This window comes from Gouania willdenowi, chromosome 22 (genome assembly GCF_900634775.1).
Source record: "Gouania willdenowi chromosome 22, fGouWil2.1, whole genome shotgun sequence".
NCBI lineage: Eukaryota > Metazoa > Chordata > Actinopteri > Blenniiformes > Gobiesocidae > Gouania > Gouania willdenowi.
This window is the reverse complement of record NC_041065.1, coordinates 27,257,845-27,274,132: the sequence shown is the minus strand read 5'-3', so window position 1 is coordinate 27,274,132 and position 16,288 is coordinate 27,257,845. Positions and strand designations below refer to the sequence as shown.

The 16,288-nt window shown below is 35.3% G+C and overlaps 1 protein-coding gene across 3 annotated transcripts in view; it reads left to right on the top strand.

Annotated features, from left to right (window-relative positions):
* Nucleotides 1-552: 552 nt before the first annotated feature.
* prkcha (protein kinase C, eta, a) overlaps nucleotides 553-16,288 on the top strand; it is a 42,084-nt gene continuing 26,348 nt past the window's right edge. For 2 of the 3 annotated variants that reach the window (XR_003672803.1, XM_028437779.1), the window contains exons 1-2: nucleotides 553-1,300; nucleotides 14,477-14,540. Coding sequence is in view for 2 of the 3 variants with exons in the window: in XM_028437779.1 (XP_028293580.1) it covers nucleotides 950-1,300; nucleotides 14,477-14,540 (415 nt within the window). In the remaining variant the exon portion in view is untranslated. The remainder of the gene's footprint in view (nucleotides 1,301-14,476; nucleotides 14,541-16,288) is intronic. The other variant, XM_028437778.1, reaches the window with a different exon arrangement.

Here is a 16,288-nt window from a genome sequence, read left to right as displayed (position 1 = left end):
TAAATAAAATGCAAATATATATAAAAAATATTGTCCAATAATTAAATATAAATTGATAAATAAAAGTGGAAATTAAAAGTAAAATACAAATATTATTATTATTATTTCACTTTTATTCATTCAATACTGAGCCCCTAAAGGGATATGCAAAAATAAAAAAAAATAAATCTAAGTTTTTTTTTTTTTAAACATCTCCCTTTTCTTTTAAGGCTCCGTAATTTCATACCTTTGTATATATATATATATATATATATATATATATATATATATATATATATATATATATATATATATATATATATAAATAAATAAATAAAGGTTTTTGTTTTCATTTTTACTTCTATTCATTTATTTTTAATTTTGGTTTAGCCCTTCATAATAAGCCCTACAGAATGTATAAACCCTCTGGGAATTATGTTTTTTTTTTTTTTTTTTGAAAAATGGAGGAAAAAAGGTGTGTCACTTTCCTGTAACTAGTTGCATTGTGGGTGATGGAGTTCACACACACACACACACACACACACCAACACAACAAACCATGTGACAGAGTCCACAGAAAGTGACAGGCTGGGAAGTTTCAGTGAGGCGCGTGCTTGTTGTGAACGCGTGTTGTTGTCGCCGGCGCTCACGCGCTTGTTAAACGTGCAATGCGGAACTTGTTTCTCACTTCGTCTCCGCAGCAGTTTACCGTATTAAAGGTTTAGTTCCTGAGCCTGGGGGTGGGGGACACACCGACGGACTCACTGACTGTAAACAGACAGAAGCAGTTAAGCTACAGGTGCAGTTAAACACAGCATGTTGTACTGAGGATGAGCAGCTGGGTCCAGCAGGCTTCATGAAGGCACTGGGTTTAATATGTGGTAAAGGAAAGTGGGCGTGAATATTTTTTTTAATTATTACTACTGTTTGAGAGAATTTAGTTATATTTTTCATCACTTTCTGAGTCATAATGAAGTTCAACGGATACCTGAAGCTACGGATCGGGGAGGCTCTGGACCTGAAGCCCACCACCTTCTCCCTGAGACACGCCGTCATCTTCAACAAGCCTCCCCCGGCCATGGACCCCTACATAGTGGTGAAGGTGGACGACTACAAGATAGGACAGACACACACCAAGCAGAAAACCAACATGCCCACGTACAACGAGGAGTTCTGCGTGAACGTGAACGATGGCAGAAGCATCGAGTTGGCGGTTTTCCACGATACACCGATCGGGTACGATGACTTTGTTGCCAACTGCATGATCCAGTTTGAAGACCTTATCAACAACTGCAACACCGGGGAGAACTATGAGGGATGGGTGAGTGCAAGTGTTTACACCTTCTAGTTAATGATAGTAAAAATTCAACATGGCCATTAAACCATTGATTAAATAGTATTGTTTTTTGACCATGTTATGTTTCCATAGTATCGTATTGTTATCGTGAGCCCATTATTATCAATCGTATCAGCCTAATTAATACAATTAATTACGATATCAATACGATAACAATACAATACTATTGAAAGGGAAAAATAAACATTTTAAAAATGGCATTGGCTATCCATACGTAGCCGTATCCATACTAGCGCCCCTCATTGGCCAGTTTAGGTCACGTGACTAAGATGCTACACACTTGTATTTCTGTTTAAACATTACCCACCCGAACTCCCTAATTCATCCAAACATCAATTGTTCAGCTATTTTCCCCGTACTTTGTTTATACGACTACGTACGGATAGCTACGTTACGTACGAATAGCTACGTACGGCTAGCTACGTACGGATAGCCACTTCGTAATAAAAAAAATGCTGTTACGCTTTGATTTTTATAGCGCTCGTTCACGTCAATGAGCTTTTATTTTGGTACTTTTTGTGAATTTGCATTTTAACTAAATATTTAGTTTCGCCTGTGACATTTCAATTCAACATTTAACATTTCTATTTTGATTTCATTTTTGATTCAACATTTATATATAGATTCAACGTTTACATTTGAAAGTACCATTTAAATTTAACATAGAATTAGATATAATATTTACCATTTCAATTTAGATTTAACATTGACGTTTCTGCGAGAAAAAAAATCGCAAATTTCACAAATGTTGTTGTAAATCTGGTGAAAAGTAACATGAAAAAATTTTGTTGTGAAATGTTGCAAAAAGTTGCTGTTTATTTTAGCATACGCAACTTTACAATCAGCGCCCCATAGACTTAAACTCTGGGCATTTAAGGGTAGTTGAGACTCTGATTTTGTGTTTTAAAATTTCCCAAATTCCCTTTTCGGATATATATCACGCCTTCGTCACTTTTCTATTCTGTTTCCATTTCTTCATCTTTCCCTGTTTAGATGACTTTACTGCCTATTTAACTTCCCCAAATCATACCAAATCATGCTAAATAGGGTTAATAGAGTCAACTAAACTACTATTAATCGTTTTACATTTTATATGCTTGACAATGATTTACAAAAACAAGATGTTACGCCAAAATCGTGCAAGATTACATCACAAGGGTGACTCTTCATTCAAAAATAATATTCTAATGACAATCTGTGCATGAACTTTACAAAACAACTTTTTAAAATATCAAACGACTATATTCTACCCAGTCCAGATTTAAGACACGGACATGTACTTTTTTAAGGTTATGATGAGCATGTTTACTGGCAGCAACTGAGAGCTGAAAGGGGATTTTAAAAACCACAGAAAGTGGTTAAAAGTTGCAAATTAGAGTGGCCAAAAACGTGCAGAAGAAGTGGTAAAAAGGGTTAAAAGTGTCAATACTGGAACAATGAGTTTATACTGACAAATAATGGGTTAAATTGGCAAAAAAATAAGCATTGAATATGGTGAAAAGAGGTTAAAAGTGACATAATGGCTCAACATATGTGACATCAGGTGGGAAAAGTTGCCAAAAATGTGCAGAAAAGGCATTGAAATCGGATGGAGAAATGGCAGAAATAGAAGTAATGTAGCAAAAATGCATTAAAAAGGAGCCAAAATATGGCTAGAAAAAGTTAAAATATGACAAGTTTGGTGTATTTGCAGAAAAATTGTAAAAATGGGCTCAAAATGTTAAAAAAAATAATCTTAGTTTCTTGAAGGCATCTGGCAACCCTTTCCCAGTGTCTGACCTCAAGGTTGAGAACCAGGATCTATTATGGATATGGCTTTGCTTATAGTTTAATTATTCAAACTTCACCTAATTAAAATGTAATTTTATTAACGTACACTTGGCAGAACATGAGTATTATTGTCTCTTTCTTTTCTGCTACACCTGCTGAACACTGTATGACAGCCAATACAAACCATTATATTAGGCTGCGATGGTGTTCACTTTACATTTGACTGGAAGTCACTTAAATGCATTCTAAAGCACTTGAGAAGAGCTTCACACGCACGTTCACATTTTCTGCAGTCACGTGTGCTGTTCCAGATGCTGGAGGCTTAAATACGCTCCAATGACAACACGACACACACCGACACGTCCCTGAGGCTGAAGCAGACTGAGGATTGTTGTATCCTCCATGTTTGTCCAAGTCTACATGAGTTGGGAGCAAAAATCTTCCTTTGGCTTAAATACTGTAACTGTCATTGCTGTAAATGATGAATTGGCTCCCGAGGGTGGAAACGATGACCTCATCAAAGCATAGACAAACAACAAAAGCATTATTTTTGGTCTCTTGGATCCTTTCAGCATGGCTGAGCATGGCATTACTGAGCAGTTCTACAAGCCACACAAGGGTTTTTTTCTGGTCGCCTAAAATGTCTAGTAATTAATAAAACAATTTAAAACCATGTTTAAAATGTGTTAAATCATTACTTTCCTTCAAATAACTGTATTCTAAACTTTCACTTTCTCAAATAAATAAATAAATGAATGTATAAAAAAAAAAAATCTGTATATAAATATCTGAGCTGGTGCATCTCATCGCTTTGTGCACAAATTTGGCTGATATTAACACAAACACAGCATAACAAACATATAACAAAAATTAATTCTAGAATGAATTCACCAATAATTTGTGAGTCACGACCCAAAAAAGTTTGGGAACCACTTAACCAGTGTTTCTCAAATGGGGGTACGCGACGGCACTAGAGGGAGAAAGTGGAAAATTAACAAACTAATCCATTAAAAATAGGTGTTTTTATATTGTTTATCTTAAGTTAAAAATGATAATCGTAATGACGATAATAGAAATAAACTTGAATAGAACATGAACAGAAAATACATGGGTCAGTCTTGGTCCCACACCAGGCGGAACTAAGAAAAACTATAGAAATAAATCTATTATTTCCACTTATTTACAAAACTTGATTTTTAAAAATGTGTGTTATCACTTATTCATTCCATCATTATGCGCTATAGTTGTTTTTTCATAGTATTCTGAGCTAAATGTTGTATTTGTACAAAAGGCGTACTCGAGCCAAAACAGTTTGAGAACCAATGAACTAAACCATACACACCAAACGGAAAAATAATCAACACTATGTAATGGAATGTCTGTATTTAAAAGCCATTCTGTTGATACCGTCTAACATTTATTGCTGATGTGCATCTTATTCTCAGAGCGAGGCGTAGAAAGGAAGTGGTGTGACATCATGGTTCGTGGAGCATTGACACCTTCTTATTTAAAGTCGCTGCTGTTATCTAGCAGCGAAGGAAAGGCTCTGTTCTCGCTTAGTTTCACATGTTGAGGTTCAAGCCTCCACACGCCCCCACACGCCCACTGCTGTTTATCACACTTTTCTCACCCGCTGATCCTTGCTCAAGGGTTCACTGGGAAAATACTTACTTTCTGTTAGCTCTTGTCCAAACAGCTTTTCCGTGGAATTTTTACACGTGTTTGTGTGTGTATTAACCCCATGTTTGCTCAATATTTGCTTAATATTGAGTTAAAGCGTTATGCTTTACAGGATCTGTTCAGTTTCATAAATGTAGTTAAATGATGAACAATAGTTTTCTTAGAATTTGGTTTAAGAATTCCCACGTTCTTCTTCTGTTGCATGTACTTGACAAACTAGTCTGACTCCTCAGTGATGCCGTATAAGTAGACTTAATGATCTGCTGCCAACCTCATGTTTACAGATACCACAGCCAGGGTTTCCTCCAGAAAGCTTGCTAAGCCTGGTGGTAGAGAAGCCCACTGGAGACCCACCGTGTTTTTATAAAAAAAATGTGTTAAAAGTTGCAAGGAATTCTGAATTTATGACTATTATGTGTAATTATAAGCCATTTGTTAACGATACTTAAAGGTAGAGTCTTACAAAGAGGCACAATATTTAAATACTGTTTTAACAAACACACACAAAAAAAAATACAATTAAAATAACTAATATCAATTGTTTTCATTTAAAGCTGATATCCAGAGTTTCTGAGAAACATCTTGATGTCCCGCCCTAAATAGCTCCACTTCCTCCCACTGCCTCTGCCAATCTACCAGAAGCCACGTCTCTACTTTTCTGCACGCGCGTCACGGAGCATAACAAGGTCGCATTAATATAGGTCTATGGGTCAGTTAAGAGCCAAAATCATATTTACCTGTTTGCTGTTGTGACGCGGCCTTGTTTCCGTGCACAGTTCTGCATTTGCCTTGATTGACAGTCTCAAAAACAGGAAGTCGAAGCCTATTGGCTGGACGCACTCGGCAATCATCTCCATTTGTATAGGGGTCTATTGGACAAAGGAGGGACTTATATACATTAATGTATATGAATGACCACCGGCAGTAGACCATAGTAAAAGACTAGTTAGGTATTTTTTGCATTTCAAAAGAATGATACATAAACATAGATTTCTCAGAAACTCCGGATATCAGCTTTAAGTTAAATCCTAGTGAATCTTAAAACAAGCCATTTCTGGTCACATATAAAAGTAAAATAAATTAACATAAATAAAAAAGTGCAAACATGGCCAAGGGGTAAAACCAGGAAACTCAGAGGCTTCAGTGATTGACAGCCTACAACATGGAACATGTGAAAGTTATTAGTTATTTTCATAATTTTCATTTAAGTCAGTGTACTGTATATACATTATTTATTATTTACTTTTGCTTTTTCTTGCTGCCATTTCAATGCAAGTGCAATGGTGTAGAGTCTAGGGCTGCAACTATTAAGAACTATTTTAATAGTCGACTAGTCATCGATTATTGAAACGATTAATCTACTAATCGGATGACAAATTGTACAATTATTTGCTCTATGTTGTTACAATTTTTAAAATTTGGCTTGGGGCAATCTACGACAAATAAAAACAATAAATAAATAAAACAATTCCCAACTTAAGGTGTAAACAGACTCTAGAATGTGCTTCAGTTATAACATTTACGCATTAAAAAACCGTGGCTCTGGTTGTAGAGGGGTCGTCCTCTGATCGAGGGGTTGGGGGTTCGATCCCGGTCTATACCGGTCTATGTGTTGAAGTGTCCTTGGGCAAGTCACTGAACCCCAAGTTGCTCCCAGTTGTTGACTAGTGCCTTGCATGGCAGCGCTGTCCCATTGGTGTGTGAATGATATGTAAAGTACTTAGTGACCTGTCTGTGAAAGGTGCAATATAGATAAATATTACTTACTTGTATGCAATTCATTTATTTCCTCATTTATAATAAAATTATTATTTAAAAATAACAAAAATAACTACAATATAATATAGTTTATTTTCTATCTGATAATATGTCACATAAAGTTATGGTTGATGAATATCTCACTAATTTCCAATAATTAAACCATATCAGACTTGATGATTTAATCATTAATATACTGAGAGCAGTATTAACAGTATTTTTAGGTGTAATAATTAAAATATTTACATTACTGTCTAATGGGGCCAGCTTTGTCTGTGAACACGTGAAATATAATTAAAAATATTGTGTTTCACAAGTTGGGACGGATGAATAGTGACAAGAGTTTTATGCCAAAATGTATTTCACATGATGTTTGACGTTAGCTTGACATGTCTGTGACCCTTAGTGGTTTAATCACAGTAAGCCATGTACTTTTCACTAGTCTCTTCCTTTTATGAAGTGGTTAGCGTTAGCTCTTAACCCAGTTTTACGTGTCGGTGGGTTAGCTTGTTGTTCACTTTGTTGCGAGAGAGAGCCGTTTGTGACATCTCCGTACACTCCAATGGTTTTTTTTTTTTTGTTGTTGTTGTTTTAACAGCAATGGCGGAGCCTCACGTTTTGTCCTGGAAGTGAGCAGTTTAGCATTGTAGCGCATTGAAGCTACAGCAAATGAGACAGTTTGTGATGCACTTAATTTGAACTTTAAGACGTTTAAATAATCATATTGGATATTATTATAATTATTATCAGCGTATCTAGACCCATTAATGTGTGGTGTTTTTTAATGACCCCTTTTTTTTAAAGAAATTTAAAGAAAATTCAAAGCAATACATACTGTATACAATACATATTAACGCATTTTTTAGCCAAATTAATGTTGGTTTTAACTACGTAAAAAAGCAGATAAGCTAGCTTCTAGGCAAGGCAAATTTATTTGTATAGTGCATTTCATACACAAGGCAACTCAATATTGCTTAAAATCAAATGAATTAAAGTCGGCAACAAAACATTTCATACTATCTAATGTGAAAGCACTACATACTAATTTTGGCATCAGGCTTAGTATGAGTAATACGTTAGTAGGATATACTTAACACAGCCTTTGTCTAAAGCAGTGGTTCTCAACTGGTGGGTCGGGACCCAAAAGTGGGTCGCGGACCTGTACTGGGTGGGTTGCGGACAGCTGGTCAAAAATAAATAAATGCTTAATGTCTCTCATGTTGGACTTGTATTTTATTTTGAAAGAAACTTTTCTTTTGACAGGCATGCTGTGAAATGCATGTTGCACAGGAAAATATATAGATTTATGTTTAAAAAAAGATTGTATATGTGTGTTTTCAACAGCCATTTTTGAAAAACAAATTTTTTTTGGTTGAATTCTGAAAAAAAAAAAAAAGAAAAAAAAAAGTGGGTCGCGATATAATAATGTCCATGGCAAAATCTGGGTCCCAGGATGAAACCAGTTGAGAACCTCTGGTCTAAAGGTTTTTTGCATTGCATTGTGGGATGTGGAGTCCCATTGACAGATGCATAGAAGTGTTTTTACTTCATTCTTACTGTGATTTCTTGTGTTTCTTCACCAAACAGGACAGAGATTAGTTTGACACCATTTTTTTATTACCTGTCATATCGCCTCACCCCTCCAAACATTCAAGATTCACAGATCTTTCCTTGTAAACCCCAAAATAAACATCCGCCATTGTTTTCGCTAGGGGTGGTAACCTCTGCTCACAATATGACGATACTGCGATTATCGATATATTGGTCAAAAATCAATCTACAATGATCTATGACAAAACTAGAAAAAAAAAAATTAGGTGAAAAAATACATTTTTTTATTTCATATCTCTGAAAGACAATAAATTAAAAAAGTGTCCTCTGAACAGTGACACTATTTTAGTGCAACATTTCTGTAAATAAGTGTCAACATACCAATGTAAATGAATAAGTATCTCCAATAGTGCTTTTTGTAAACAAAAAATAGGGTCTTCTTACCAGTGACATCATTATAGTGCAATATTCCAGTAAACAATATATTGGTTCCTTCAACAGTGATAACATTTCTGTGAAGACGTACCTGCACATTTTAGTGAAAAAGCAGACAGGTTTTGAAAATAATAAAATAAATCTTGAATCCAAAAAAATTAAAAATTAAAGAAAATTGATACTTAGGGCGAGCATATCGATAATCGGTTGTGTGAAAAAAAAAAAATATATCGCCATATCGAGATATCGTCACACTCCTAGTTTTTGCTGCAATTTTCAGTCCGTGAAAACACCAGGAATTTGTTGAGAAGTCAGAGTTTTTGTGGGGAAACACAAGAAATCACAGTAACAATGAAGTAAAAACCCTTCTACGGGACTCCACATCCCACAATGCAATGCAAGAATCCTTTCTCCCCACCCATTACATACCAAGTTATTCCTGCTTCCTTCAGGGTTTAGCTTTTCCCTGGTTATTGTTAATTTATTATTGTGTGTTTTTATTTTATTACTGCTGTACTGCAAATGAATTTGCAACCTCATGGAGATGACAAAGATTTCTTGAACTTGAAAGCCATCTGGGGTGTTAGTTCGTGCACAGCCTTTTAAGTCATGGCTTTTTAATTCCTAAAATTGTTTTAAACAGGGAGTGTAATGATAGGGCTGTTTGTGTGTATTGTGTGTGTCACGGCAAATTTGCGGTTGACCTCATTTTCCTGAAATTGAGTAAAAACAAAAGAGTAAAAGAAGAATCATTCAGAAATAACAAAGGAGAAAAAACGTGTGAGCTCAAAAAAATCATGGCCAATAAAAAAATAAAAAATAAACTTCAGCTCCAAAAGCTGAGGCAACAGAGGGCTCTTTCTTCAACGGATGTAACCATATCTTGCATTGTGGGGGGGTCTCCCCTCAATGAGAAAATAAAAGGAAAGAAAAGCTAACAAAAACAAACCCATTAGTAACACTGTTTTCCTCCCTTTTGTTTGTTTTTTCTCATAAAGGCAAAAGCAGTGTAAATAAATGAGCAACATAATGAATAAAAGCAAAGATAAATGATGGGCACACATGGTCTCATGTGGCAAACAGAAGGGTTCTGTGTGAAGTTATGGTGGTCCTGTGTTTCAGCAAGAAAAATATAGGGAACTTATAGTATTAAAAAGCAAAGAACTTCAACCATTTGAGCCCTTTCTCATGGCAGTCTCTTCACTGCGTCAAAAAACAGAACAGCTGAAGGAGGAGAGAACCTCCAGAATGATGAAAATCAATACAGTGCTCGACTGGTTGCCTTTCTATCAACACAGAGCGAATATATATATGTAAATGAAAATTTATATATATATATATATATAAAAAAAGGCTGCTTTACCTTAATAGTCCGAATTGGTGTTTGAGGATCAACCGATGGTTCGTGGTCCAGTCTCTGTTCGAGGGGCAGACCACCGTGGGGAAGACTCGGAAGTCCCATGCCATAAAAAACTGGCTTTGGGGTTTTAAGTGCGTCCACTCTCCGGTGCTGGTCCACGGCAGAAGCCCCCCAGAGTAGAAGATTGAACCTGTTCGTGATCGCCAATTTGTCACGGCAAATTTGCGGTTGACCTCATTTGGAGACATGATTTATTGCTCTGGTTGAATGATGGAGTCCAGGCGAGGCATTGATGATTTTATAAAAAAAGTTTATTATAAAACTAAATAAAAAGGGGTAAAAAAGAAGCTTCCATCCTGAAAGAATGAAAGGCAAAAGGCTCCTGGCAGAGCAAAAAGGTAAGACCCACTCTAACTAACAGTTTCACAGCTTAAGCTTTTATACAGATAACAGAAAAAGTTCCACCCTGAGGTGAGGAGAAGGAGGGAGTCAGATGTCCAACAGTGGAAACATTTGAGGATGATGAAGGCGTGAATATTATGAGGAAGATTGGTCGCCACTCTTATCTATCCTTGATAGTGTGTGTGTGCGTGCATATCTGCACGTGAGTTTGAGTTTTGGCCTTCAGCAGAGACTCTGTGTTGCACTGAGTACAATACGATCTGTACTGTTTAATCTAACATGATTCAGCTGTTCAAAAGTGCAAAGAGTAATGGAGTCATCATGTATTTAAACATGACAAATTGTACACATGAACACACATTTGACGATATGATGATGAATATAAAAATTGCCATAACATGCGGAAGAACGTCTCAGGAATTTACTAAACTCCTCCTCATAATTTCACAAAGAAATGTTGCTGCCTCCCACTTGATGTGGTAGACCATGTGGTAAATTGATCGAGATTTAAATGTTCCTTTTTTTTTTAACCAAAGTAAATTTTATGGCTTGCTTCCAGACATTGTTTACTATGTATCGGTTTAGAGAGCACTTCTTCTCAAAGCTCTGACGTAGCTTTACGTCTTCTGCTTTTTTTTTTATCTACATCAGGCTGTCATTTCCCACTTTTATTTCTGATTTGGTTACTTTTATTTTTGGTTGCTTTGCTTTTTCTGTGAAATGTAAGACCGGTTGAACCTCATCAGGGCTGGTGATTGCGAGAGTCTTTCTCGGATATTTCAGGATGGAAGATAGGGTGGCCATGTAAAGTACGGGTCGTTAATCAGCCAGATTTCCCAATTAGATTAGATTACAAACCGATTTTCAATAAATAGCAATTATTGATTTGATTTTTTATTATTGCTGAATATTGATCTTCCATTTACCAACAGTAAGCTACTGATTTATTTGACTTCTCTTTTGAGGAACACCTCACAGCACCTTCAGCATTGTATAGTGTTATTAAAATATAAAATTATAATTTGAATTTTTGGAAATATGAGAATCAATTCATAATCATCAATTTTCACGGCACCCCTAATGTAAAGGGTACGAATGAAAGGCACACAGACACAAAATCAAGTTTTTATTTGAACACAAAGGCAGAACGTCCTTTGTGTTCCTCCTGTTATTGACGCCTCTGATTGTAGACCATCTGCTTTTAATGTATGAACTAAATGTTTTTTGACATATGGAAAAACATGTGTGATATAAAAGGGGAATACAAAGGAAATTGGGAGAGAACATGCACATTTTATTTAGTCATTTTCTTGCAAAGAAACCGAGACGCTAACCTGTGTAACAAAGCAACTGAAAGAATAATTAATTTATACATTTGTTTAAGATTGTGTGTGGTTTTTTTTTTTTTTAAAGAATAATAATTTTAAAAATTCAAAAATTTACTTCAATAATAAGTAAACATGGTCTCCTTTGTAAAATTCAGATAATTCTTGTCTCCTATTGTCAGAAATGTATTAAAATGGCCTCTACTGCATAAAACAATTCTGTTTCAATAAATTACAAGAACATTTTGTATTTTATTGAGCGATAGTACAGATAGTTTGTGGCAAATTTTTCCAATAAAATAGCCTTAAAAAAGAACGAGGAACATTTCCAGATCATTTTTAATTTAATTGTAATTGCAGTGCACTCCTGTACACTTAGGGGTACACATATCCTTGTTTGGGAACCACTGCTCTATAAGAAGCACTTTCTGTACAGACTCAGGTCCATCTTTTAATCTGTTTTTTGAATATTGTTTAATGCAACAGATGCAACTTTAATATGTCAGACTCATTATTATAAAATATGTCTGTACAATACCTTAACTTGCCAAGTCCAAAAAGTGCTGGACAAATTATTTCCTTATCTTATTCTCCTCATTCCAAGGGGCTGAAAAGCAGACAAAATGTGTAATTTGGTTCATCTGCTGTCTCAATAACATCACAATGCGCACATAAGCAGGTCACTGAAGGCATGGCCACCTGTCTTTAGAGCAAAGATATCATTTTCTCTCTAAACTCAAAGCTGTGCATTCAGCTGAGGTTGTTGGTAAGTTATAGTACATCTATGACGTCTCTGGTTTTTGGCCAGAGATATTTTCCAGGACGAGCATATGTGACTGTCACTGATCTTTGTCTTACCTCTTTGTATAAGATAAATACCAACTTAGTGCTTATTATAGGAAATGTTTTGCTCTGCTTGTCATCACCGTCCAGATCTAAGAATAAACCCCCATCTCTCTGAATGCAGGTGATGATGTTTGAAGCTGAACTCACAGCTCTTCTGCATCACCTGCACAACAGGCCCGACTTGCTCTGCTGCCTTTTTGTCGTACTGTTTAGATTCCTTTCACACCGAGGACGCGCCAAAGAATGTAGAGACAGTATGTGTTCATTCCTCAGAGTTTTTGCAGAAAGGCTGGGGCTTAAATATCAAATTGTTGTCTTGGTTATTGTTTGGTTGGTAAATCACATATTGTGTTTTTAATGGAAACCTTTGACATTAACTCCTTCAGACAAATCATTTATTTAGATTTTGAAGTTGCTTCGAAGATTAAAGATGAGTATTCTGTGTGAATTCTGTCTCTAGGTTGAGCTCTGCAAACTATTAGGGATAGAGGAACATTTTTGTCACCTGAGTGTAATATGTTGGCGCTTACGGAAGCAGATTAGGGACAATTTTGATGGAGAAAATAATTTTGGGTAAATCAAGAATGAAGTTGAGATGTGGATACTAAAGTCGAAATGTCGAGATTAAAGTAAAAATGGGAGAATAAAGTTGAGATGTCAGAACTAAAGTCGAGATGTCGAGACTAAAGTCGACATGTCGAGACTAAAGTTGAGATGTTGAGAATGAAGTCTAAATGTCGAGAATAAAGTTGAAATGTGGAATTTAAAGTTGAAATGTCGAGACTAAATTTGAGTTGTCGAGACTAAAGTCGGAATGACGAGATTAAAGTTAAAATATCTCGACTAAAGTCGAGATGTCGAGACTAAAGTCGAGATATAAAGACTAAAATCGAGATTAAAGTCGAGATTATTGTTGAAATGTCGAGAAAAAAGTTGAAATGTCGAGACTAAATTTGAGATGTCGAGACTAAAGTCGGAATGACGAGATTAAAGTTAAAATATCTAGACTAAAGTCGACATGTTGAGACTAAAGTCGAGATGCCAAAACTAAAGTCGAGATATAAAGACTAAAATCGAGATTAAAGTCGAGATTAAAGTTGAAATGTCGAGATTAAAGTTGAAATGACGATATTAAAGTCGAGATGTCCGAGATTTAAATCGAAAAGTTAAAATGTCGACATTAAAGTTAAAATGTCGAAAAAGAACTCAAAATACGATATTGTGATAAAAGTCGAAGGTTTGCTAATAAGTCAAATCTACGGAAGGTGACTCGGGCCAATTCATCATTTGACAACAAACAACAGATTGTGGCCATCTGCAAAATGGTGTGATTTGATTAATGCGTTAAAGGGATAGTTCGCCTATTTAAGACATGACGTTGTATGCAATCCTCACCAGCACTATAGTGCATACACATTGTTTCACTCAGTGGTCACCTCCCTGGTCCGAGTTCTGGCCGTTTGAAGTTGGTCAAGAAAGTAGTCCCGGTTAGTTTCCGGGGCCACAAAACTGTGCGTTTTTAATAGAAAAAAAGATATGCGTTTGAAAGCTGATTTGCCCACAATTATTTTCTCTATCAAAATTGGCCCTATTTCCTGCTGTATTACTGCGAGAAGGACGAGAGTTTGATTTTCTCAGCAGCATAGTCTTAACGTTTGTCCTGCATTACGTTAATGTTTTTCTGGTTTCATCCCACAGTCTGTCTGTGATCATCTAAAAAAAGTGTTGCTTTTGTGGTCACCTGAGTAAATTTACAGGTAAACATGCTCATGTAGAATAACCTATTATGAAATTAGCATTAAAAAGATAATAAATGCATGTGGTGCTTGTAATGTAAGGTATTGACCTAAAAAAAAACCCCACAAAAAATAGTCATTTTAAAAAAACCTTTGGGTGCAGTTAAATAAAAAGTGTATCGTTGATGTCAATACAAATATGAGCTGATCTGTTATAAATATTTCTTTCCAGTTTGTTTATAGAGAAATTATTTATGCTGTGTTTGTGTGTCCACAGATGGAATTAGAGCCCGAGGGTAAAGTCTACGTTCATATTTCACTCACTGGATCCTTCATCGACGGTAACTATTTCATCCTTTTGTTGTTTCCTGTTTGCATTTCATCTTCACCCCCTCAAACCACCAACTCTCTCACTCTGTCATTGTTTTCACCTTTTTCTAATTTGTCAAATGCTCCATCCTGTTTTTTTTTAGTGGACTGTTAAACTAACTACAGCTTTGAAACCATCATCCTGTGTGTTCATGTCAACAATGATCTCTCATGTCCTTATAAGTAAATTAAAATACATTTAAAATGTTTTTTTTAACCAAAAAAAATTTGCAAATTTAAATGATGAGATAAATAACATAATCTGGATAACTATACATACAGTATACAAACCATTACTAATAATAGTAATACATTTCAGAATCAGAAATAGATCCCATGGGGAAATAACTTTCTTACAGAGGATCATTAAATATTACAGATGAAAAAAGAAACACTAAATAAAGAAAAACGGGAAACATTCATAATAACTACACTGTACAATCAAGAAGCTGTTGGGTATAGGTTAGGAGTTTAGTCATGTTTATCACGTTTAGATCATTAAAATTATAAAGTGTTTAAAGTTTTTGCAACAGTGTGTCTGACGCCCCCTGTTTTATTCTTGTACAGCAGCTATTTATGTTATTTGCGTGGGCTAAACCGATCTGTGCAACCTCGCTGTTTTTTCCAACTTGATTTCACTGACACTCCTGAGAGCTGAAATACTTACTGTAGAGCTGTAACAAGTAGATGTGCGCACAGATTGAGCATTTTTATATCAACTTACACGGACTGCTTCCTGGAAACCTCTTTGTTCTCAAATAAATACAATTATTTTATTGCATAGTTGTGACCTTTACTAGCCCTCCTTAAGTAAGGATAAGAAAAACTTTATTAAAAGTGAGAATATAAAAAGAGGGGTCACTGTTACACCTTGGTGAGGGGGAAAATAATAGGGGAGAGGGAGTCAGGGTAGGACAATGGGGTGTAATCTATTAAGCCCGGTTTAAGCATAATGAAGAATGTAAAATTTTTAATTCAGCCACAACATCTCTATGCTACAGTTTTTGTACAATAAGTAAACTCTTTGCCTGACGTAGGGCTGGGCGATATGGACCAAAACTCATATCTCAATATATTATTCTAGATATAAGATATATAGATCTTATATAGAATAAATATATATAATTAAAATCTTATATAGATATAAGATTTAAATTATTTCATTATTTTTACTGCTGATTTTAAATGTTTTTACTGGCGATTTTAATGTTCTTATTGATTTTTAACCTGTCAAATGTTTTCTGTTGCACTTTTTGATCATGTGAAGCACATTGAATTGCCTTGTGTATGAAATGCGCCCTACAAATAAATTTGCCCTGCTTTGCCTATGAAATAAAAATATATCAATATAGGCGATATAGTAATTCACTATGTCGCCAAAGCATAAATTGTGATATATCTTCACTCTCGATGTATTGCTGAGGACTAGCGTGAAGTAGAATGTTAACATCATGAAAATAAGGCCTTTTGAATTTAAAATAAGTGCTCAGTTATACCTAACTTTTAAACCTTTTTTCTTCTTTTATTTAATTATTGTTTGATGCTGTTATATTTCCTGTTTCCTATTTCCTATATAGTGTTTATGCCTTGTATTATTTAATTCTATTGTATGTTGTCTTCCTTTATTTAATTATTGTTTGATGCTGTTATATTTCCTGTTTCCCTGTTTTTCCCCCATTGGGGGATCAATAATTATAATTTATCTTATCTTATTTTAACA